The sequence below is a fragment of the Oryctolagus cuniculus genome, chromosome 12 (genome assembly GCF_051225735.1).
Source record: "Oryctolagus cuniculus isolate XC-2025 breed Fujian yellow rabbit chromosome 12, ASM5122573v1, whole genome shotgun sequence".
Taxonomy (NCBI): Eukaryota; Metazoa; Chordata; class Mammalia; order Lagomorpha; family Leporidae; genus Oryctolagus; species Oryctolagus cuniculus.
The window spans coordinates 23,758,367-23,784,271 of record NC_142878.1 but is presented as its reverse complement, the minus strand read 5'-3'; the positions used below and the strand labels follow the sequence as shown (position 1 = coordinate 23,784,271).

Sequence of the window (25,905 nt, the reverse complement as noted above, 5' to 3'; positions counted from 1 at the left end):
GTTCCAATAGTCTCTCAGTGAAATCTTTTGGATCCCCTATGTATAAAATCATGTCAATGCAAATAGGGATAGTTTGACTTCCTCCTTTCCAATTTATATCCCTTTGATTTCTTTTTCTTGCATAATGGCTCTGGCTAAAACACCCAGGACTATATTGAATAGCAGTGGTAAGAGTGGGCATCCTTGTCTGGTTCTGGATCTTAGTGGGAATACTTCCAACTTTTTCCCAATCAATAAGATGCTGGCTGTGGGTTTTTCATAAATTGCCTTGATTGTGTTGAGGAATGTTCTTGCTATACCCAGTTTGCTTAAGGTTTTTTATCATGAAAGGTTATTATATTTTATCAAATGATTTCTCTATCTCTTAAGATAATCATATGGTTTTTGTTCAGTGGTTTGTTAATGTGAGGTATCACATTGATGGATTTGTGAATGTTGAACCATCCCTGCATACCAAGGATAAATCCCACTTAGTCCAAGTGAATGATCTTTCTGATGTGTTGTTGGAATCCATTAGCTAGTATTTTGTTAGGATTTTTGCATCTTTGTTATCAGGGACATTGGTCTGTAGTTCTCTTTCTCTGTTGTGCCTTTTTCTGGTTTAGGAATTAAGGTGAGGCTGGTTTCATAGAAGGAGTTTGGTAGAATTCCCTCCCTTTCTGTTGTTTTGAATACCTTGAGAAGATTTGGAGTTACTTCTTATTTAAATGTCTGGCAGAATTCAGCAGTGAACCATCTGGTCCTGGGCTTTTCTTTATTAGAAGAGTCTTTATTTCTGATTGAATCTCCATCTTGGTTATGGGTCTGTTTAGGTTTTCTGTGTCTTCATGACTGAACTTTAGTCGACTGTATGTGTCCAGGAATCTATCCATTTCTTCTAGGTTTCCCAATTTGTTGGTATACAGCTCTTTGTAGTATTTCCTGATGATTCTTTTTATTTCTGTGGTGTCTGTTGTTACATTTTCTTTTTCATCTCTAATTTTGTTGATTTTGGTCTTGTTTTTTTTTTTTTTTTTTTTTTTTGGTTAGTTGGGTCAGTGGTATGTCAGTTTTGTTTAGCTTTTCAAAAAGCAGCTCTTCATATGGTCAGAGAAGATGTGTGGTATGATTTCGTTGGTTTTTTTTTTTTTTAATTTGCTGAGATTTGCTTTATGGCCTAGCATATGGTCTATCCTAGAGAAAGTTCCATACACCATTGAAAAGAGTGTGTATTCTTCAACTGTGGGAAAAAATGTTCTATAGATACCAGTTAGGTTCATTTGGTCTATAGTATAGATTATCTCTGTTGTTTCTTTGTTGATTTTCTATCTAGTTGATCAGTCCATAGATGAAAGTCAGGTGTTGAAGTCCCCCGTTACTATTGTGTTGGAGCCTATTTCTCTCTTTAGATCTTTTAACATTTCTTTTGAATAGCCAGGCACCCTGTAATTGGATGCATACACCTTTATTACATTCACACCTTCCTGTTGAATTGATCCCTTAATCATTGCATGGTGCCCTTCTTCATCTCTTTTAGCAGCTTTTGTGTTAAAGTCTATTTTGTCTGATATTAAGATGGCTACACCTGCCTCTTTTTGCTTTTCATTAGCATGGAATATTTTTACCATTTTTTTACTTTCAACTGCGGGTATCTTTGATGGTGAGATGTGTTTCTTATAGGCAGCAAATAGATGGGTTTTGTTTTTAAATTATTTAACCAGTCTGTATCTTTTAACTGGAGATACATTTACATTCAAGGTGATATTGGTAAGTAACGACTTGGCCCTGCCATTTTTCCATAAATATTCCTATAGTTTACTTTGGATTTCCTTTGTATTTTACTAGGAGATTTTCTGCCTTCACATTATTTCATAATTATGACTATCTTTCTGTGTTTCTGTGTAAAGCACATCTTTAAGTGTCTTTTGTAAGGCTGAACAAGTGGTGACAAATTCTTTCAATATCTATCTATTATGGGAGGTCTTTATTTCACCTTCATTCATAAAAGAGAGCTTTTCAGGGTACAGTATTCTGGGTTGACAGTTTTTTCCTCTAAAGAATTTGAGTAGCTCTCTCCATTCTCTCCTAGCCTGTAGGGTTTCTGATGAGAAGTTCACTCTGAGTCTCATTGAAGATCCTCTGAAAATAATCTGGTGTTTCTCTTATGCACATTTCAGAATTTTGTCTTTATGTTTTATTGTTTAAAGTTGACTGTAGTATGTCATGGTGAAGATCTTTTCTAGTCATGTCTCTTAGGAGTTCTATGTGCTTCCTGTACTTGGACATCCCTTTCTTTCTCTATTTTGGGGGAGTTTTCTGTAATCATTTCACTAAAAAAGGCCATCTAATCCATTCTCTCTTTCCACACCTTTAGGAACTCCCAAGACCCATATTTTGGGTCATATGATAGTATCCCATCAATATCCATCACTGTTTTTAGTTTTTCTAATTTCTTTTTCTTTTTTGGGTCTGACTGAAAATTTTCCAAAGGTTCTTCTTCTAGCTCAGATATTCTTCATTCTGCCTCACAAAGTCTGTTAAAGCTTTCTACTACATTTTTATTTGATATTTTGAATTATTCATTGCTAATACTTCATTTTGATTTCTCTTTAAAATCTCAATGTCATGGGAAAAATTTCATTCATGTCATGTATGGATTTCTTTAATTCATGGATTTGCTTCTGATTGCTTTTGAGTAACCCTGTGATTGATCTTTTGAATTCCATTTCAGTCATTTCATCAATCTCTTCATCTTCACATTCTAATATTAAAATGTTGTTGTGTTGCTTTGAGGGGATCATGTTGTCTTCCTTATTCTTTTTTCATGGATTTCTGCATTAATTTTTAGGCATTTTTGAAGAAGACTTTAACTTTGAACTATGCCTCCTCTTTTACTTGGTGAAATGTTTTGCACTTTCAGTGAATACCAAAAAGTGTGTGCTGGGTGTGGCCTGGGAGCTCTGGTCAGTGCTCCAGGGCGGGGCGAGTATCCAGTGTAACACTCAAGTTGGGCATGGTAGATCTCTTATTAACAGAAGAAGGGGAATGGTCACCTTTGTTGGTGTGATCACACCCTCACCTCTCTCCTCCAAGGTGATCAATGCCCGAGTGTTAGCCCCAGTGGGTACAGCACTCATCTGCGCTGCCATGTGAACTGTAGTCTGCAGCGTCCTCACTCCAGCATGGATCCTGCTGCAATGTCCTGCTCCAGGCAGCCAGAGAGCTCTGCACATATGGAGCCACACATAGTCATTGCTGAGACCCAGCTACACCCCGTATCTTCTCGTGCAGCCACATAGTCCCCGCGGTCTCAGCACATAAGGCCCCCACAGTCACTGGGTGCAGAGGGTCCGCTCCGCCCCAGCAGCCTGTCCAGTCCACAGGGAGACATATTTTCCCTGAGCCAGCTACCTGTGGTATGTTGGGAGGTTGGGGACACTTCATAGTCTATGTGGTTGCCCAGGCTCCTGTCAGTCCTCCCAGCCAGGTTCAAAGTCAGTGAACACAGACTTTTCCCTCTGCTGGAATCTCTGGATCATACACATGCACAGGAGCCACTGGCCACTTGTTGCCTTCTCCCCGCTGCTGCTGAGCAGGTGGCTCCCTGTCTCAGCCAGTTGCTGTGCGTGCACATAAGGGCTTTCGTAGCTGCCACTTATGCCCAAAATGGAGCCTGCCCTCTCTCCCGGTACCATTGTTGGGGGCATGGGGTGAGGGAAAAGTGCCCATTTTACTTCCACTGGGTCTGTGGGTACCCCCTAGCCCCTGTGGCTCCAGGCCAGACTCACACCATGCTCCCCCTCCAGCTCTAGCACCGCAAGTTGCTGCAGTCTGATCTCACCTCCAACTCAGGGCTGGCACCCTCTCCAGCTCACGGCTGCTGGAGTCGTGGGCTGTGTCTGTGTTCGCGCTACACGTCCGCACCTTCCGCACTTGTCCTCAGCATTCTTCTTCCTTCTGTAGAGTTCCCACTGTGATTTTCCCTCTAGTTCTCTCCCAAAATACACTTCCTACACTTTTTTTTAAACTATTTATCCCTAGCTTAGAGCAGTACGTTTTTCCCTATTCTACCATCTTGGAATCTGAGCTGAAGTAAAATTTAATTTTTTAAATTTGATGTCTTTGTTGGGTTTTAGAATATAAACATCATATTATAAATTGAGATGAGCAATACACAATACATAGAATACAAAGTAGTAATAACTCAAGCTCTAGAATCATATTGCCTACATTAAAACCAGCTCTGCATTTATTAACTGTGACTTTAACCTTTCTGGAGATAAGTGTGGTAACTGCCTCCACAGTAGTGTTGCAAGGATGAAATGATGATTGGTGGAAAGTCAGAGTATATTGCCTGGCACTAGAAATGTGATATTAGCTGCTATGATCTTCATCCTCATTTTTTGACAGAATGTATAGAAAAGGCTTATTCTTGGAAAACTTGAATAAATCCTGCCATTACTATGGGGCAGAAGACTGTTCTTTGGTAGATTTGGTTTGGTTTGGTTTTGGTTTTTTGTTTCTCCCTGTTAATTTGCCTATTTGTAACTAGTTTTCTTTCCACCGGACTTGCTGTTTTATAGTTTTTAGGCAGTTAGCCATATTAACCATATTGCAAGACTATATTTTTTAAAAGATTTATTTATTTTATTTGAAATTCAGATTTACAGAGAGAAGGAGAGTCAGAGAAAGAGAGAGGTGTCTTCCATCTGCTAGTTCACTCCCCAATTGGTTGCAACAGCTGGTGCTGTGCCAGTCCGAAGCCAGGAGCCAGGAGCTTCTTCCAGGTCTCCCTTGCGGGAGCAGGGGCCCAAGGACTTGGGCCATCTTCTACTGCTTTCCCAGGCCATAGCAGAGAGCTGGATCGGAAGTAGAGCAGCCAGAACTCGAATTGGTGCCCATATGGGATGCCAGCATTGCAGGCGGTGACTTTACCTGATACACCACAGCGCTGGCCCTAAGACAATATATTTTGTCTGATGGATAATACTTGGCAATGTTTAAAACTGTGATTTTTTAATTTTCAGGAAAAAAAACAATAATGTTACCAATGACATTTAATTCTATTGGAATTCAGTTTAAATATAACTTTTTATCATACTTTTGCCCTTGCACTCAAAAAATTTTCTCATGGTATTTAAAACTCTTGAAGCTGGCGCTGTGGTGTAACAAGTAAAGCTGCCACCTGCAGTACTATCATCCCACATGGGTTCCGGTTTGAGTCCCAGCTGTTCGACTTCTGGTCAAGCTCTCTGCTATGGCCTGGGAAAGAGGCAGAAGATGGCCGAAGTACTTGGGCTCCTACACCCATGTGGAAGACCCGGAAGAGGCTCCTGGTTCCTGGCTTCAGACTGGCCCAGCTGCGGCCATTGCAGCCATCTGGGGAGTGAACCAGTGAATGGAAGACACCTTTCTCGCTCTCTGCCTCTGCCTCTCTGTAGCTCTGCCTTTCAAATAAATGAATAAATCTTAAAAAAAAAAAAAAAGACTTATGGCTGCATAACATATCATCATATGCTACAATTTTAGCTCTTGTCTTACTGATACGCCTTTAAGTGGTTTTAAAAGCAGAATGTCAGCCTCCATATTTTTTCTTAAAAATCAGTTTTGTTTGCTTTTACTAATTTTTTTTTAAGATTTTTAAAAATTTATTTGAAAGGCAGAGTTACAGTGATAGGTGGAGAGAGAGCGAGCTCCCATGGACTGGTTCACTCTCCAAATTGCCACTGCAGCCACAGGTCAAAGGCAGGAGTCTAGAATTCCTCCTGGTCTCCCACATGTATAGAAGGGGCCCAAGCACGTGGACCGTCTGCTGCTGCTTTCCTATGTGCGTTAGCATGGCGCTGGATCAGGAGTGGAGCAGAAAGGACTAGAGCTGATGCTCATATGGGATACTGGCATCACAGGAACTTAACCTGCTGCACCACAACATCAGCCCGTTTTGTTTTGCTTTTAAAAAACATGAATGAGTTAAGGGTTTTAGTAATTATGTCTAGGTCTATCTCTCTCAGTCTTAGTTTACAGGTGACTGAAGTATCTTTTTCATTTTTCAAATTTATTTTTTATTCTTTAAGCAACAAACAATGCTATGAATTTTTCCCTTTTTCAAAGTGGCACTCTTACTTGATCTTTAAATATTAGTTATTGTCAATTTTAGTAGTTTATTGTGCTATTTCATTGTTTTTTCTTTCTTACATTTTTAAAGTTGTTAACCTTGACCTTGTCTGTGTCCTTGGATAGTTACCTAGGTTATTCTTTTGTAAACTAATATAAGTATTTAGAGCAATCTATTTTCTCAAGTGCTACTTTGTCAGTTTTCCATATCTTGTAATGTTACAGCAATATCCCTCGTTTTACAAAAGTAAAGAAAATTTCTGTTTGGATTTCAGCCATGTCTGAGCGTTGTATATTTATACATATGTACATGCATACATACATATATATATATATTTATACATCAGAGTGAAGAAAGTTGAAAATTCAGACGTCTGTCCTGTTGAGGCCCTCTGACTTTCCCTATGAAGTTCCTGTGTCACTTTGCATGACTGTCCATGCACTTGAGTCTAGCCTACTAAATAATGTAGAATTTCTATAATCTAGGTTCTTCTGAGAGAAAATAAACTCTCAGCTGTTAAATTCACAAGCTTATTTGCCAGAAAGATTATCTGAAGGATCTTTAGTGTGTCCATTTGCCCATCTATTCTTCATTTTACGCTTAGCCTGGTCCAGATCACTACAGTTTTTAAAGACTACACTGTATCCTGGATAGAGTTGTCTTTTTCCATCTATAGGTTGATATCATGCTTTGGCCTCCATCAAGATTTTTTTTAAGAAATGTCTCATTAAAAATGAATTCTCTTCACATTACACGTGGTTATGAACACAAAAAGAACATTTTACCAGATTTTTGAAGCAACATGTGCTATAAAAGTGGTTTTTCAAGAACACTTTCTTGTGTCTGTGATGATGCTGAGGGTACTTGTGTTGGCCTTCAGGTAACCCATCAAACACCCTTGCTTATGGAGCAAGACACATGAGAAGACCATTTAAAGGAATAGATAGATACATTAGGGCATGGAGCCCCATCTGTGGGGGCTTGTGGGGAAAGTTTCCATAGGTAGAATTTACCCAGGTCAACCGCAGACAAATTAGTATCTGCTGGATCCCCAAATGACCACAATAGCCAGGCCAAAGTTGGGAGCCAGGAACGTTATCCTGGTCTCCCACATGGGCAGCAGCGGTTCAAATACTTGGGCCATCCTCTAGATGCCTTCCCAGGTGTGTTAGCAAGACGCTGCACTGGAAGTGGAACAGCTGGGGCTTGAACCGACACTCCTGTTCAACATGCCGGCATCACAGGTGGCTGCTTACATTGCTGGACCACAGTGCCAGCCTGTTGTTTTTATTTTTCAACAGAGACAATTCACAGAACATAAAGTGAGCCATTTTAACATGTACACCTCAGTGACCTTTAGTGTATTCATAATGTTGTACAGCTCTCTCTGTTCGGTTCCAAAATATCCTCATCTCCTCCCGCAGAGGAAGCCTCCAGCCCATTAAGGTGTCACTTCTCATTTCTTTAACCTGCCTCTACTCCTCATTACTGGCAACCACTAATCTGCTTCTTGTCTCTGAGGCTTTCCCAGTTCTGGAAATTTCGAGTAAATGGGTCACTGTTGTATGACAATAATGTTGTTGGGAAGATTGACATCAGAATATCCCCAGAAAAGGCCTTTTCTCAGATATAATACCAGGAGAAGCAGTGCTGATTAAATCCTCCTTTCCTCTGGCTACCTTGCTGTTCACAAACAGTGGCTGCCCTCTGCAATTGTAGATAACCTTATGATAATACTTAGTTCTGATTCTACGTCTAGCGTAACCTCATTTTCTTAAACCTCCCCCCTGTATATACATACACATTCCTATATTTTTTATTTTGTGTGTATCTCTGTAGCTGCTTCATATTCTCTTTTGCAATGAGACTGGCATAAATAAAAATTAGATCAAATATACTTTTGAATATGTTTATTTTTCTTTTCTCAGGCATATTGGTTTGTTAAATTAGCACAGAAAGCCCTGAGTGAGAGACAGTTTATCATAACTAAAATATGGATGTCTGGGATCAGAGAGAGAAAGATATAAACCTCAGCTCCTGCTGCTCATTAGCATCTTTCAGATTCACTTTCCTGATCTGTGATCTGGAGACAGTGTTACTGTTGATCTCATAGATTTCTGCAAAAATAAGAGTTGTACCTAGCTACCTTATAAGACTTGTGTAAGGATTAAATGAAAATGCATATAGAAAGCTCAGTATAATGCCTACCGTTCAGGGAGTGCTTATAATGTCAGCTCTTTTTTTTTTTTTTTTTAATTTTTTTTTTGGCATTTTTTTTAACTTTTATTTAATGAATATAAATTTCCAAAGTACGATTTATGGATTACAATGGCTTCCCCCACATACCGTCCCTCCCCCCCACTCCCCTCCCCTTTCCCACTCCCTCTCCCCTTCCATTCACATCAAGATTCATTTTCGATTATCTTAATATACAGAAGATCAGCTTAGTATACATTAAGTAAGGATTTCAACAGTTTGCACCCACACAGAAACATAAAGTGAAAAATAATAGATGATTTTTTTTTAAATGATGATGAAATCAGATCAGACCTATTGTCATGTTTAATCCCAGTGAGAGTCAAGTTGGGAGTTGATTATTTCTTTTTTTTTTTTTTTTTTTTTTTTTTTTTTTTTTTTTACAGAGGATCAGTTTAGTATACATTAAGTAAAGATTTCAGTCGTTTGCACCCCCATAGAAACACAAAGTGAAATATATTGTTTGAGTACTCGTTATAGCATTAAATCTCAATACACAGCACATTAAGGACAGAGATCCTACATGAGGAGTAAGTGCACAGTGACTCCTGTTGTTGTATAATGTCAGCTCTTAGAATTTTAATGTGTACAGGTGTTGGTGATGGTAACCTGGCTTCAAAGAGTTATTAAAACCTGAAAGTAATGGCAAAATATTTCTGAAGAGGGGTCCTGCATATTTAATCAGATTCTTCAAAGGAACAATGAACTAACACAGCCCCCCAAAAAAATAAGAATCACTGAAAAACATAATTTCATTTTGAATATTTAAAATAACTATCTAATTACTGTTTAACTTTAATATTTATGTTCCAGTTTGCCCTGATTTTGATAAGGGTGTAAGTTTTTAATAAGTTAAATTTCATCTAGGATTTAACTAGTTTTTCTTAGAAATTTCTGAAACAAATATTGCTGACATTACAAATGACTTTTTAAATTGAGGGTATTTTTATTCTAAAATGTCCTCATAGCAATCTTATTTTTCTTTCTTTACATTGGCATGATAGACTTAATATACCATCTTTTAACTTTCTGTCTGTTGGTAACATTTAAAGCTTGACTCATTAGCCTAGGTATAAAATATTATGAAATTTGCTTTTTGTCCCCTTTTTATAAGGTAACTCAAACAGATACATTTATTGACATGATTGTTATTACTGATCTTTTTCTTTCATTAAGTTTTTTTATTGTTGTTTTGTTGTCATTTGCTGTCTGTGGTACCTTTGAATTTATTTACTTTTATCATAATTATACCTTTTAATGTTAAAATGCATGCTAATATAATTTTTTCTAATATTTCCATTCCAGAAGAAAATAAGAATATTTCTAAAAATAGAGATCATTTTTAAGGGACAAAATAACTTTTTTATCAAAAAGTTCAAAATAAATAAGACATGCTTAGTTCATGTGATGGCAAATTGCAGTTCTTAAAGACTACTCAAAAGCTGAGTGGAAATGAAAATTGAGTCTTTGGGCTTGTATGTCTGGTCAGAGACATGTACATGTTCATATCTGGATATGAGTGTAAAATGTATCATTGTTCACTACCCAAGATCTTATCTCCCAACTCAGTCAGCCATTTGCAAATAATGCATTTTCTCTTTCCCAAAAGTTTTCGTTAAAGGCAGCCCTTAGTGTTCACAGGTTTTGCATTAGCCAATTAAACCAACTGCAGATCAGAAATATTCAGAAAAAAGTTATCCATACTGAACAGTGCAGAGACATTTTTCCACATCGTTATTCCTCAAACAATGTAACAGCTATTTTCATAGCATTTTCATTATATTAAGTATTATAAGTAATCAAGAGATGATGTAAGGCCTGCTGGAAGATGTGCATAGTCGTATTTAAATATTCTGCCATTTGATATAAGAAACTAGAGCATGTGCAAATTTTGGTATCCACAAGGGGCTTTGTGACTGATCCCCTATGGATGCTGAAGGGTGACTGTGCTGTGTGAACCTTTCTGTTCGGTGTTCTCTCAGTCCTTGATCTTTACTGTTTTATTAGAGTATTGGCATGGGAAGTAACAATAGCATCTTGGAAAGACACAAGAACATCCCATCAAGCTACATTTCTGCTCATTCTTACTAATCCTATAAGACTAAAACAGGGGTTTATACTAACTTGGGTCATAATTAAATGAAAAAATATTATTTATGTCTCTTTGCCACCTTAAAATATTGGACATAACCAGAATTTGTGGAAAATGATGGGGGGGGGGAGCATATGCTGCATCTGCATCGCCCCCTGCATCCTTTGCAATATCCTGTTATAATTTCTCTGTTTTGTTGTTGTTGTTGTTTGCTGAGATTTATTTTATCCATCTTAAGCTGTGGAGCTTCTTTAGTTGGCACCTTAATTGTTTTACCACAAATCTGTTTCCTATTCTGTTGCTAAGCTGACCCATACACACACGTCTCATTTGAAATTTCCCAACTTAGACTTGGATATATATTTTTTATCTACTCTGAAGCTCAAGTCATTATTTCCTTATACTTCTACACTCTTTTGCTATACTAGTCTGCAGTTTCAGAATTTTAAAAATTTTCCATGACCTGAAGTTTCACCCAATAAAAAACCACCAACTCCTTAAGCTCAGAATTGTAGGAACCAGAGACCTATTTTGCTCTATCTGAGCACCATGAATCTGGTTTTTAAAGGGTTTGGGCCATATAATTATCAAAGCCTGTTTTTTTATTTATTGAGAATATTTTATTTTCTGATTTTTAATGCTTAGTTTGACATTTGAATTTTGAAATAGAAATAGCATTTATGAGATGATTTGAAAAACTGTGTACAGGATTCTGCTTCTGATGATGGCTGAAACTGGACCAACCTTCAAAATATTGCAGTGATAAATTCTGGACAAAATATAAAAATTACTGAAGGCACTGGAGAACAACCACTTAGAAGGAAGAAATAGCACTGAGTGAGTTTCCTGTTTTTTACAGCTTCTAGCCTGCGGGAAGATCCCATCCATGGGACAGCCAAAACTTGAACAGAAATGTGTTTTGGTGGCTTGAAAAATCAGGATATAAAATTCTGGCAACTACCACAATGGAAACTGAGTGGGAAATCTCAAGAAGAAGATGGCCGGATAGAAGAAACCACACATCTTGATTATAAACACTCCCAGATTTCTATCTCATGCTTGCAGTATACATGCACATGACTGACCCTAAGCAGAAATTAAGGACAAGGAAGTTGACTGAGGTTTCAGCTTCTATCTATGCATGGAAAACAGAGTTTGATATTTAAGTGCAGCCAAGTTGGTTATTGGCTAAAACAAACAGAAAGCAGTACTTATCGGTAGAAAACAGCACAAAAAATAGACTCTAAAATATGTCACTCACAATGTCCAGGACATAACCCAAAGTTGTAAGCTATGTGAAGAAACAGGAAAAAGATAACTTACATGAGCAAAGAGTAAAACACAACCCAAAAATATATATATATATACAGTGGAAAAACCCTCAACCCAAGATGACAAGATTAACAAAGATTTTATCATCTCCTCAACAATATAAAGGAAAATGCACGTAGGTAAATAAATAACTAGGAAATCCTCAAGTGAAATAGAAATTTTTTTTTGAAAAGATAAAGGAGAATTCTAAAATTTAAAAATACAGTATTTAAAATAAGGGGCAGCAGTTGTGGCAGAGTGGATTAAGCCATCACTTGGGATGCCTGCATCCTTATCAGAGTGCTAGTTCAGGTTCCAGCTCCTCTGCTTCCCATCTAGCTTCCTGTTGGTGCACCCAGAAAGGCAATGGAAATGGCCCACATACTTGGGTCCCTGCCACACATGTGGGAGACCCATATGGAATTGCAAGCTATTGTCTTGGGCCCCAACCCTAGCTGTTGTAAGCATTTGGGAAGTGAATCAGTAGATGAAAGACCTCTTTCTCTCTGTGTCCTTGCTTCTTTGTCACAGCCTTTCAAATAAATAAGTAAGTCTTAAAAAATTAAATAAGCCGCTGTTAGGCTTAACATCAGATTGGTGATGAATAGTCAACCAGAAGATTGATCAGTATAAATTACCCACTCTGAAGAACAGAGGATGATGGAAAAAGAGTATAACAAAAAGAACAGAGGTTTATGGTCTAATCGTTTGTAATTAATGTTCCAGAAGTAAAAGAAAAAAACATAAAGTTGGAAAAATATTTTAAGAAATAATGACCTAAACTTTTCAATTTGGGTAGAAGATGTCAATCTGTGGATTCAAGAAGCTCACCAGTCCCAATTTGATAAATATAAAGAAAATTGCACCTACGCTCATCACAGTCAAAGTACTTCCAATTAAAAATAAAGAGAAAATCTTGAGATAGAAGAAAATGAATTACAGAATTACAAAGAAGAGCAACAATTCAAATGATACATTACTTCTCAACAGAATTAATGGAGGCCAGCAGTTATGGAAACATCTTTAAAATGCTGAAAAAAAAAAGTATGTCAACTCTGCATTCAGTAACCTGTGAAAATGTTTTTTAAAAATAATAGGTTCAGAAAAAGGAAAACTAAGGTAGTTACCAGTATACCTGTACTACAAGAAATGCCAAGAAAATTCTACTGAAGAGAAATAAAATTAGCTTGAATTTCAGCCCTTTAATAAGGAATGAAGAACACAAGAAATAGTAAATACATGGGTAAATATGACATTAATTTATTTAAATTATATATGGTCATTTAAAGCAAAACTTAAAATACTAAAAGGTTTGCAGACTTAGATTGATACATAATTCAATATATATAGCAATTATAGAAAAAAGAACAGGAGGTAAATAGGTCAGTATGGTTGCAAAGTTCTCACATTTTATATAAAGTGGTATGATATTAACTATTACTTAATTATGAGAAGTTTAAAATATGTATATATAAATACATATAAATTTCTAGAGCTATAATTCTGAAACTTTTTTTCACAAGACCCATTATACTCAAAATTTATTAAGAACCCCAATGAGCTTTTGTTTATATTACATCCTTCATTATATACTGTATTAGAAACAAAAATTTGGAAATTATAAAATATGTACTTTTAAAATTCATTTAAATAATAAACCCATTACTTGTTAACATAAATTACATGCTTTTATGAAAATACTTGTTTTCCAAAACAAAAAAATAGTGAACTTTTGCAAATCTCCTTAATATCTGACTTAATAGAAGAGAGCTAGATTTTCTGTCTGCTTCTGCATTCAGTCTGTTATGCTATATTGTTTAGGTTGAAGTATATGAAGAAAGTCCATCCTCACACATGAGTCTATGTAGTTGGAGAATGGAGGATTTTAATAGACTTTTCAGGTGATTGTGGATATCTTCTTTAATGCTGTACCAAAACTCAGGAGCTGGAAGTTTCTTGAAGGTTAGTTGCCATGTAGAATCTAAAATCATACTAGAGAACTTTCTGAACTCTCCATTCGTCAATGATTTTGAGACATGTACTGATCATTTATCAAAGAGTGGTCACAGATCTTGTAAACGTGGATGCATTTTATGAGATAACATGCAAAATCACGTGTGTTAATATCACAGCACCTCATCAGAATAATTTTTCAGTTTTGGGAAGCTGTTGGTCATGGATATAAGTACATACTAGTTTCCCAGGAATCCTAATTTTCACTCAGAAGTTCAAATTTCATCGTTGACAGTAAACAGATATTTTCTTTGAAAGGATAGGTTCATTTTATTTTTGAAAAAATGTATGTCTAGTAGTTGTCTGAGTATTTTTTTCTACCATAATTGTCTGTTAATTTAAAAAGTGATGATCTGTGAAAAAACTGACTACTTCCACTACATGTCATCACATAAATTCTGTCCCTGTACATAACCACTGACTCAGTGAGAAGCAGAATTGCTTCACGTGCACATCTCATCTCATCACATAGAATATTAAATAGAGATGTACTCGAGTCAGTATTTCATAAATATTTGCACTGATCCATCAATGATATCCCTAAATGAAACTGACTTACCTTTTTAGCTGAGAGTACACGGAGGTAAAGAATACATAGTTACCTTCAGTACAGTTCAGTGCCAATGCCTGGGTTTGTGCTAAGACTCAGCAATTCTACACACCATTGTTTTTGTACCTTTAGTGAAAATAGCAACACGGTTAATCCAGGATAAACAGAAAATTTACTCAGTACTGAGTATTTCAGTACCACTGTGTTTCCTGTCAGGTACTGACGTAGAAGACTGTCTTCCTGCATGATTGAGTCACGCTGACACCATATAAATACAAATATAAATACCTTCTACAACTGTGGATTCATCCTTTTTTAAGGCAAAAGCACAAAATTATAGACAAGCTATTAAGTCAGTCTTCATGTATTCAGTAAAATCTGTCAGTTAATTTCTGTGTTGCTGAAAAGTGGCAGGGCCCCCGTGTCTTTTATGAACTTTTCCATATAACGGCATTCAGTTGTATGAGGCTTTACCAGTCTCTCGGGTGTTGTGTACTTTAATGGCCAGTGCAGTGTAATGTCTCAGCCTGTAAAATGCTTCAGTGGCTTTTTTTTTCCATTTCATTCTGGAAAGTTAGAATAACACTATTTGGTGTTTACGCATTCACCACACCTGCATTTAAATTGTCGATTCCTTTACTTTAAGCTCTGAATGATTGGTTGGTCTCAAAAGGATACTGCAGCTTAACATGGGCCAAAAACTATTCAAAAATGTTCTGTTGCAGAAGACACAACAAGGTAAACTGTTAACATTTATAAAACCTGTTGAAAATGATTTTCATTAGATTCTGATTCCTTATTTACAGTTTTACCCAGTTCCTTTGAGGTAGATTCCTCCCTTCATTGAGTGGGAGAACTCTGACACTTTTATCTTCTCAGGATCTTAGAGGTAAAAAAGAAGGTTTTTTTTTACTGTGCCAAAATACATATAAAATTTACCATTTTAACCATTTTAATTAGTTCAGTAGTATTAAGTGCATTCACATTATTCTGCAACCATCACCACCATCCATTTCTAGAACATTTTTCTCATCCCATAATGAATCTCTGTACCCATTAAACAATACTCCCCATTCCTAAACCAATGGTTCATCTTTTAAAGATTTATTTGAAAGAGTAACAGATATTGCAAAACGTGCATGGTATACATGCTTGTATCCTTGTGTTTCCAGTTACAGAGAGAGAGCAAGCTTCCATCTATTGGTTCACTCCCCAAATTTCTGCAACCTCTGGGACTAGACCAGGCTGAAGCCAGGAACCAGGAACTCCATTTGGGTCTCCCGCAGGTGTGGCAGAACCCAAGTACTTGGGGCATCAGCTGCCACCTCCCAGGATCAGGGTCGGAAGCAGAGGCAGGGCTTGATCACAGACATTCTGATATTCCCAAACAGCGGCTTAACCTTCTCAATAAGCTGTTCCTACATATTAAAAAAATTGTAATTTGTGAATTTGAGAGTAAAATAATTCTAAAATGAGTTTTAATTTTTGTAAAGAAATTCTTTTTTAATATTTTTTAAAAGATTTATTTTTGGGGGCCAATGCTGTGGCATAGTGGATTAAACATGCGCCTGTGGCACCAGCATCCCATGTGGGTACCTGTTCGAGTCCTAACTGTTTCACTTCTAATCCAGCTCCCTGCTGATGGCCTATGAAAGCAGTAGAAGATGGCCCGAATGCATGGGCCCCTGCTCCTGGCTCCTGGCTTCGGATAGGCTCAGCTCCAGCTGTTGCAGCTATTTGGGGAATGAACCAGCAGTTGAAAGACCTCTCTCTCTGTCTCTTCCTCTCTGTCTGTAGCTGTGCCTCTCAAGTAAAAGATTTGTTTGTTTGTGTGTTTATTTATTTGAAAGTCACAAGTATAGCAAGAGAGGGAGAGATAGAGAGAGGAGGGAGATCTTCCGTCTACTGGTTCACTTCCCAAATGGCTGCAATGACCAAGGATGGACTAAGCCAAAGCCAGGAGTCAAGAGTTTCATCCGGGTCTCCCATGTGGGTGCAAAGGCCCGAGCAGTTGGGCCATCCTCCACTGCTTTTCCAGGCACATTACGAGGGAATTGGTTCAGAAGTGGAAAAGCTGGACCTTGAACTGGTACCCATACGGGGTGCCAGCTCTGCAGACCGTGGCTTAACTGGCTACGCCACAGCTCCAGCCCCAATATTATTTTTTTTATGTATTAATCTATTCAATAGAGCTTCATCTGCTGTTACACTCCCCAGATACATACAATGACCAGGCTGGGCTAGGGCTGTGAACTAGGAATGCAATCCAGGTTTCCCATGTAGGTGACAGAAACCCATTTATTTTAGCCATCACACTTGCCTCGCAGGGTCTGCATCAGCTAGAGTAAAGCCAGGGGCAGATGTCAAACCCAGGCATTCTGAAATGGGACACAGGCATCCTAACCAGTGTCTTGACCACTAGGTCTACAGAAACACCCCAGAAAGGAAGAAAATTCTTAAATATTATAAAACACTTCTGCCTGATATATATACTTGTATTCTTGTGTTTCCATGTAGATGCAAAGAAAATTTTAGGATTTCAAAAAAATTATTAAATGATAATGAGGTTTCCATGTGTACAGTAGTTATAGCTGAAAGAAACTAGCACAAACTGTAAAAATACAGAAAACAGTTAATCTCTGAAAATATATATATTTATAAACTACCATATCAAATATTCTAGAAAACAAAAGAATACATATTAACAGAGTGATGGTATCATCACCTATTATGTAGCCTCTGGAGAGCTCTATACTCGAGAAAGAATTTTGCATAACAGGCAAACTAAGTTCTAGTATTTTTTAAATAGTTTTGATGTTGGTGTTTAGTATCCGTGGACCACACTTGAAGAACTGCTGCCCAGTGGCCGGTGTTGTGAAGCAGCAGGCTGAGCTGCTGCCTACAACACCAGCATCCCATGTGAGAACCAGTTCGAGTCTCTGCTGCTCCATTTCCAGTTCAGCTCCCTGCTAATGTTGCCTGGGAAAGCAGTAGAAGATGGCTCAAGTACTGGGCTCCTTCTACCCATATGGCAGACCCAGATGGAGTTCCAGGCTCCTGGGTTTGGCCTGGTCTATCCCTGACCGATGCAGATATTTGGGCAATAAACCAGCAAATGGAAGATCTCTCTCTGTGTGTCTCTCTCTTTCTCTCTCTGTCTCTCCCTCTGTCTTTGTAACTCTTTCAAATAAAATCTTTAAAAAAAAAAACAACTGCCCTCAAGCAAGACCAATAACAAACCACAAAAAGAACAAACATAAAACAGTAAAATATAAAGTCTAAATCCATATGTATCACTAATTATATTAAATGTTAATGGACTAAACACTCTATTGAAAAGTGAATACTGTCAAAATGGTTTTTTAAGACTGACCTGTGTCATAGTTTCAGAATGTATGTTACCATAAAGACATATTTGGGGGCCGGCGCCGCAGCTCAATAGGCCAATCCTCCACCTAGCGGCGCCGGCACACCGGGTTCTAGTCCCAGTCGGGGTGCCGGATTCTTTCCCGGTTGCCCCTCTTCCAGGCCAGCTCTCTGCTGTGGCCAGGGAGTGCAGTGGAGGATGGCCCAGGTGCTTGGGCCCTGCACCCCATGGGAGACCAGGAAAAGCACCTGGCTCCTGCCTTCAGATCAGCACGGTGCGCCGGCCGTGGCGGCCATTGTGGGGTGAACCAACGGCAAAAGGAAGACCTTTCTCTCTGTTTCTTTCTCTCACTGTCCACTCTGCCTGTCAAAAAAAAAAAAAAAAAGACATATTTGGGGATGGAGGAGTGTTTATTCTAGCCCATGTCCCATATCGGATTTCTGGGTTCAATACCCAACCCTGGCTCCTGATTTCAGCTTGCTAATGCATACCCTGGCAGGTAGGGTGATGACTCAAGTTTGAGCTCCTGTTACCCAAGTGGGGAATCTGGATTGAGTTCCAGCTCCCAGCTTCAGCACTGTCTAGTCACAGCCTTTGTGGGCATTTGCGGAGTGAACCAGCAGTTAGGAGCTCACTCACTCTTTCATCTTTCTCTCTCTGCCTATCAAAAAACAGAAAGAAAGAAAAGACAGATATAGATTGAAAACAAATAGATGGAAATTAGTATGTTAGATACTAGTTTCAATAAGCATACCAGGCTATGATTAAATAGACTTCAAGACAAAGAGTGTTACCCAATATAAAAAGGTGCATTTGATCAGGAAGACATAATAATGATAAATAAGTGCATGGAGCCCAAATAATAAGAAACAGACAAAAATAAGCCTATAGAGCTTTTAATACCTAATCCTCAACAATTGATTTAAAAAATCAGTAAACAGAAAACCTGAACAGTTTTCATTGCCTGTGAGCTTTTTGATGCCCAATAACCTGAGTATCTACATATCTTTCAACTTAACATGGAAATGATTATCAAAATAAGCCATACAAGGGACCATAAGACAAATATCAATACATTGAAAAAGATTGGAATCAGGGAATGTTCTCTGGCCACAAGGCAATTAAATATTGATAATATGGTTACATGTATATGGAAATTATACAATATAAAATAACTCATAGGTAAAACGAGAACTCACAAGGGAAATTACAAAGTATTTCAAACTGAAAGTTAATGAAATACAATAAAATTTATGGAATGCAGCCAAAATAGGAAAAAGAGAAAAGTATAGTTTTAAATCCTGTATTGGAAAAGAATATAAAATCAGTGATTTAGGTTTCCTGTTTTGAATCACAGGGGTGGAATAAAGTAGAGAAACAGAAAAAAGTGGGGGGGCTCCCAAAATTCAGTAGAAGGACTGAAGTGGCAAAGAATGGAAGTCAATGAAACAGAAAGTAAGTAATAAATTAAAGTCAAAAGTTGACTCTTTGAATACATAAGCAAATTTGATCTACAGGAAAAAAATATAAATGCCATGAACGAAAGCATGGTGTGTCATTATATTACTGTAGACCTTAAAAGATATCTAAGGGAGTATTATGACCTCCTTGCTGATAAATTTAACAAATGGACAAATGGTTTTTGATATATTGTTTAAAATATTTATTATTTCAAAGGCAGAGAGAGAAGTCTTCCATCTGCTGGTTCACTCCCTAGATGGCCACAACAGCCGGAGCTGCACCTTTCTGAAGCCAGGAGCTTCTTCTGGGTCTCCCACAAGGGTGCAGGGGCCCAAGGACTTGGGCCATCTTCCACTGCTTTCCCAAGCCGTAGCAGAGAGCTGGATCACAAGTGGAGCAGCCGGGACTTGAACTGGCACCCATATGGGATGTCAGTGCTGCAGGTGGTAGCTCTACCCACTATGCCACAGCGCTGGCCCCATGGACAAATTATTTTCAACATACAACTTGAGTCTGGTGCTGTTGCACAGCAGTTTAAACTGCCACTTGGGACACGTGCAAGCTGTATCAGAACATCATGACAGTTCCAGCAACTGAGGTCCTTAACCAGCTCTCCTCTAATGTGCCTGGGAAGCAAAAAAAAATGATGGCTGAAATACTCAGTTCCTTGCCATGTATGTGGGAGACCAGATGGAGTTCCTGGCTCTTGGCTTCAGCCTGCTCCAGCCCCACCTGTTGTGGCCCCTTTGAGAATGAACCAGTGGATTGAAGATTGCTTTCTCTCTGTGTCACTCAGCCATTCAAGTAAATAAATTTGAAGAAGAAAAAACACCAATATTAAACTCTTAGAAAATAGAGGAGAACCAAAGCCAGGAGCCTTGAATTCTGTCCAGGTCTCTTGGATAGAGGGCAGAGACCCAAGTATTTGAGCCATAATCTGCTGCCTCCCTGAGGTGTGCTTTAGTAGGGAGCTGGATTGGAAATGGAGTAGCTGGAACTTCAACCAGGGCTCTGAAGTGGGATGCCGATGTTGGAGACAGCAACTTAGCTCACTGTGTCACAACATTGGCCCCAAATAAGCCTTAAAACAAAATGACATTCTGGAAGTATAAAAGACACTCTAGGTTTCAAAGACTTAGTATTCAAGAAAGAATATAGGGGCCAGCACGTGGCACAGTGGGTTAAAGTCCTGGCCTGAAGCGCCGGCATCCCTTATGGGTGCTGGTTCTAGTCCCGGCTGCTCCTCTTCCGATCCAGCTCTCTGCTGTGGCCTGGGAAAGCATTTGAAGATGGCCGAAGTCCTTGGGCCCCTGCACCCATGTGGGAGACTTGGAAGAAGCTCCTGGCTTCGGATTGGTGCGGCTCCAGCTGTTGCGGCCATCTGGGGAGTGAACCAGCAGATGGAAGATCTCTCTCTCTGTCTCTACCTATCTCTGTAGCTCTGACTTTCAAATAAATAAATATTTAAAAAAAAAATGTGGGGCCGGCACTGTGATGCAGCAGGTTAACACCCTGGCCTGAAGCACCGGCATCCCATATGGGCACTGGTTCGAGTCCCGGTGCTCCACTTCTGATCCAGCTCTATGCTATGGTGTGGGAAAGCAGTAGATGGCTGAAGTCCTTGGGCCCCTGTACCCATGTGGGAGACCTGGAAGAAGCTCCTGGCTCCTGGCTTTGGATCGGCACAGTTCCAGACCTTGCTGCCATCTGGGGAGTGAACCAGCAGATGGAAGACCTCTCTCTCTCTCTGCCTCACCTCTCTCTCTGTAATTCTGACTTTCAAATAAATAATCTTAAAAAAATGTAAAAAAGTTTTAATGAAACTTTATGTAAGTGTACTTCAAAAAGTTCATGGGGAAATGGAATTAAAAGCTAAGTTTATTTTGGAGCAAATTTTTTAAAATAATTTTTTAAAAATTTATTGTTTATTTATTTGAAAGGCAGAGACAGAGGGAAAGACAAATCTTATTGGTTTATTCCCCAAATGCCTTCAACCACTGAAGCTGGGCCAGGTCAAAACCAGGAGCACAGAAGTCAATCTGGGTTTCCCACAGGTGGCAGGGACCCAAGTAACTGAGCAGTCAACTGCTGCTCCCAGGTACACGTTAGCAGGTAGCTGGAATTGGGAGCAGACCCAGCTTGCGCCGAGGCTCTGATGTGGGATGTGGGCATGCCTGTCCAGGAACACTTCTCAGTAGGTTTATGAGGCCAGCATTACACTAATAACTAAAGTTAATAGAATAGGGGCCAGCAGTGTGGCATGGCTGGTAAAGCTGCCACCTGCAGTGCTGGCATCCCATATGGGCAGCAGTTGGAGTCCCAGGTGCTCCACTTCCAATCCAGCTCTCTGCTAATGGCCTGGTAAAGCAATAGAAGGTGGCCCAAGTCCTTGGGCACCTGCACCCAGGTGGGAGACCCGGAGGAAGCTCTGGCTCTTTTGGCTATTTGGGGGAGTGAACCAGCAGATGGAAGACCTCTCTCACTCTCTCTGACTCTCTAACTCTGCCTTTCAAATTAATAAATTTTTTTTAAACTGAATACAATAGGAAGATCTTTCTCTCTGTCTGTAACTCTGTCAAAAAAAACTGAATACAATAAATAAAACTTATAAAACAGTGACCTTTATACTGAGACAAAATATCTGATCAACATACTAAAAAAATACAAAATAACAAAGAAAAATTTATCACAGAAATGCCAGCTTGGCTTGTTTAGTATTTATTTCATTTTATTTGAAATGCACAAGACAGAAAATGATCCTCCATCAGCTGGTTTATTCCCCCTAATGCCTACAACATCTGGAGCTGGGCCAGGCCAGAACCAGGAGCCAGGAACTCAACCCAGGTCTCCCACACAGGTAGCCATACCTACTGTCTCCCAGGGCGCACACCAACAGCAAACTGGAATTGGAAATGGAGCTGGTACTCAAACCCAGGCACTCTGGGAAAGGATATTGGCATTACAGGCACTGGGCATAACTACTGAACAAAGTGCCTACCCCACACATTGGTTTAAACTTCCAAATCAATATTGGCCGGCGCCGCGGCTCACGAGGCTAATCCTCCAACTTGCGGCGCCGGCACACCGGGTTCTAGTCCCGGTTGGGGCGCCGGATTCTGTCCCGGTTGCCCCTCTTCCAGGCCAGCTCTCTGCTGTGGCCTGGGAGTGCAGTGGAGGATGGCCCAGGTGCTTGGGCCCTGCACCCCATGGGAGACCAGGAAAAGCACCTGGCTCCTGGCTCCTGCCATCGGATCAGTGCGGTGCGCTGGCCACAGCGCGCTGGCCGCGGCGGCCATTGGAGGGTGAACCAACGGCAAAGGAAGACCTTTCTCTCTCTGTCTCTCTCTCACTGTCCACTCTGCCTGTCAAAAAATAAAAAAATAAAAAATAAAAAAAAATAAACTTCCAAATCAATATAAATCACTTTATATTATATAAATCAATATAAATCACATTAAGGGAACAAAGAATAAAAATCACACAATCATTTCTATATATATAGAAAAAGCATTTGACAAAATTTAGCACCCTTCATGATTAAAAAACCGAAAAAATCAACCAGTCCCTCAGCTAAAAGGGAATGGAAGGAAAATCCTCTTGACAAAAGAGAACTGTAAAAAAAAAAAAAAAAACCTACAATCAAGGGGTCGTGTTGTGGTGCAGTGCCGCCTGCAATGCCAGCATTCCATATGGCCCTAGTTCACGTCCCATCTGCTCCACTTCTAACCCAACTCTCTGCTTATGGCCAAGGAAAGCAGTGGAAGATGGCCAAAATCCTTGGCCCCCTGCACCCATGTGGGAGACCTGGAAGCAGCTCCTGGATCCTAGCTTCAGCCTGTCCTAGCCTCAGCTAATGGGGCCATTTGGGAGTGAACCAACAGTTGGAAGATCTCTGTCCCTCCCTCCATCTCTCTCTGACTTTCAGATAAGCAAACAAATCATTTAAAAAAAAATTTTTTTAAACCCCACAATCAACATCCTACTTAAATGTTGAGTGATGTGCACCTAAAATTGGTAACAAAACAAGGAAGTTAACTCTTCAGTATTCCAATAAGGCAAGAAAAACAAAGGGTATAAATGGAGAGTTTCTAATTGCAGATAACATGATTGTGGAGAACATCTTAAGGAATTTACACACCACTTTGAACTAATTGCATTTGGCAAGTTCTCAGGTTATGGTCAAAGTAAAAAATGCATTTTATTTTATATATACCAGGATGAATCAATTAGAAAATGAAATCTGAAAGACAATAACAATTACAAGTAGTGTCAAAAAAGGAGATACTTAGGAGTAAATTTTCCAGAACCCAGGCAATAGTTGTGTACTGAAGACCACAAAATATTGCTGGAAATGAAGAAATCAATGAAGTGATACCATGTTCATGGACTGAAAGATGCAGGAGTGTTAAGATGGCAATTATCTCCAATTTGATATATAGATTCAGTACAACCCCACTCATACTCTTGTATGTATTAAAAAGAGAAATTGACAAGTTGACAGACTCATCAAGTTGTTTATGTTAAATATGTGCATGTTTTTTGCACATCAGTTGTATAAACCTCAATAAAGTACTTTAAAAATGGACAATTCCCAAAATGTATACATAAATGAAAAGAACCTAAAATATTTATAGTGCTTCCCCACAGAACTTTTCTGTAGTGATGAAATATTTTACACCTGTACTGTTCAGTAGGAAGTGTGGCTACTGAGCACTGGTAAGGTGGCTAGGCAATAGGAACTGAACTTTGAATTTAATTTAAATGTAAAATTCACATGGGGCTAGTAGCTACAACTGTAGGAAACATTTTTTGCAGAAAGTAACCCTGAAAAAAAGTTTACCACATTACTTTGAATCTTAATATTAAACTATAATTATTGATATAGTGTGCTACTGGCATAAGAGTAGACAAATAGATGAGTAGAACAGAACGAGAACTTAAAAATCAATCCATATTTACATGACCTTTTAATTTTGTCTCCAGAAAGGAATTATATTCTCAAGGGAAAATTTGACAAAACCTCTTTTAACTATTTTCTTACAGTTTTAAATGAATATTTATATGATGATATGCTTAGTTATGGGTAATATTTCTTAAATAATCACCTCTAAATCTTAAATATTCCTTTTGAACAAAATAAATGACTATTTTTAACTTCAGGAAGGTAAAGTTTTTTTAAATTTGTTATTTATATAGCTGGAACAAATTTTGTGTGCCCCATATGTATTTTTAGGAACATAATGATAGTTTTCACCTTCCCTCTCTTCCTCCCACCCTCCCTCCTCTTTTCTTCCATATTTTCCTTTTAATTTTTGCAATGACATACTTTCAATTTACTTTAATCACAGGCTTAGTCCTCCAGTAAATAAATAATTCAACAAGTAGTAGTAGAAAAACCATTGCTCCTCAGAAGTATAGACAAGGGCTGTAAATAGTAATTGATCTTTAAGATGTCAATTTCACTTATACTTTTTTTTTGTACTCTACGTATTAGCACAAAAACATGAAATTTGTCTTTTTGGGACTGGCTTACTAAGCATAACGGTCTCCAGTTGTATCCATTTTGTTGTGAAAAACAGGGTTTCATTCTTTTTTATGGCTGAGTAGTGTTCCATCGTGTATATATATCACAATTTCTTTAATCCAGTCCTCAGCTGATGGACTTCTGGGTTGTTTCCATATCTTGGCTGTTGTGAATTGAGCTATTATAACATGGGGGTACAGATAACTCTCTCATGTGCTGAGTTCATTGCCTTTGAGTAAACTCCCAGGAAGAGAATGGCTGAGTCATGTGGTAGATCTGTTGTCAGATTGCTGAGGAATCTACATACTCTCTTCCATAATGGCTGTACTTGTTTACGTTCTCACCAACACTATATTAGGATTTTGGATGATAGCCGTTCTGTGTTGAATTTGCATTTCCCTGATGCTAGTGATCCTGAGCATCTTTTTCTTTTTTTAAAATGTATTTATTTGAAATAGTTACAGAGAGAGGGAGAGACAGAGAGAAAGAGAACTTCCATTTGCTGTTTCATTCCCCAGATAAGCACGATGGCCAGTGCTGGGCCAGGCCAAAGCCGGGAGCTAGGAGCTTCTTTCACGTCTCCCACGTGGGTCGCAGGGGCCCAAGCACTTGGGCCATCTTCAGCTGCTTTTCCCAAGCCATTAGCAGGGAGCTGGTTCACAAGCCGGATCACTGGCACGCATATAGGATGCCATCATTGCAGGCGCCGGCTTTGCCTGCTGCTCCATGCACCAGCCCCAATCCTGAGGATCTTTTCATGTGTCTTTTGGCCATTTATATTTCATCCTTTGAAATACAAAGGCCTGTTCATATCTTTAGCCAAAAATACTTGCAATCCCTATATCTGAGAAAGTATTGATCTCCAAATGTAAAGATCTTCTACAATTCAATTTTAAAAATATTTGAATAGATTCTTCACAAAGAATTACAAATTAGCAAAGTATCATTAATCATCAACGAAAGGCAAATTCAAACCAATATATTGCTGCACATCTACCAGCATCACTAAAATTAAAAAGATTGACAACCCCAAATGAGACCTAGGATTGGACACTTGTGTAGAGCAACTGTGGAACTCCTACTGTGTTGCAAGTGTAAAATTGTACAATCGTATGGAATTGGATCTGGCAATTTCTTTTATTTTTAATTTATGGCAACTTCTTAATATAGCTGAACTTCTATGTACCATAATATGACCCAGCAATTCCACTGTTAGGTAGTTATCCAGAAGAGTGAA

General features: G+C 38.8%; 1 protein-coding gene across 3 annotated transcripts in view; it reads left to right on the top strand.

Moving 5' to 3' along the window:
• The window catches only part of GPR137C (G protein-coupled receptor 137C), a 64,790-nt gene that overhangs the window by 29,327 nt on the left and 9,558 nt on the right, over window positions 1–25,905 (top strand). Inside the window, exon 4 of one of the 3 annotated variants that reach the window (XM_089309708.1) lies at window positions 11,302–11,795. The exons of the other annotated variants lie outside the window; for them this stretch is intronic. Coding sequence (XP_089165834.1) covers window positions 11,302–11,373 — 72 coding nt within the window. The 3' untranslated portion in view covers window positions 11,374–11,795. Of the gene's footprint in view, window positions 1–11,301; window positions 11,796–25,905 lie in introns of those variants that run through there. 3 annotated transcript variants of the gene reach the window in all.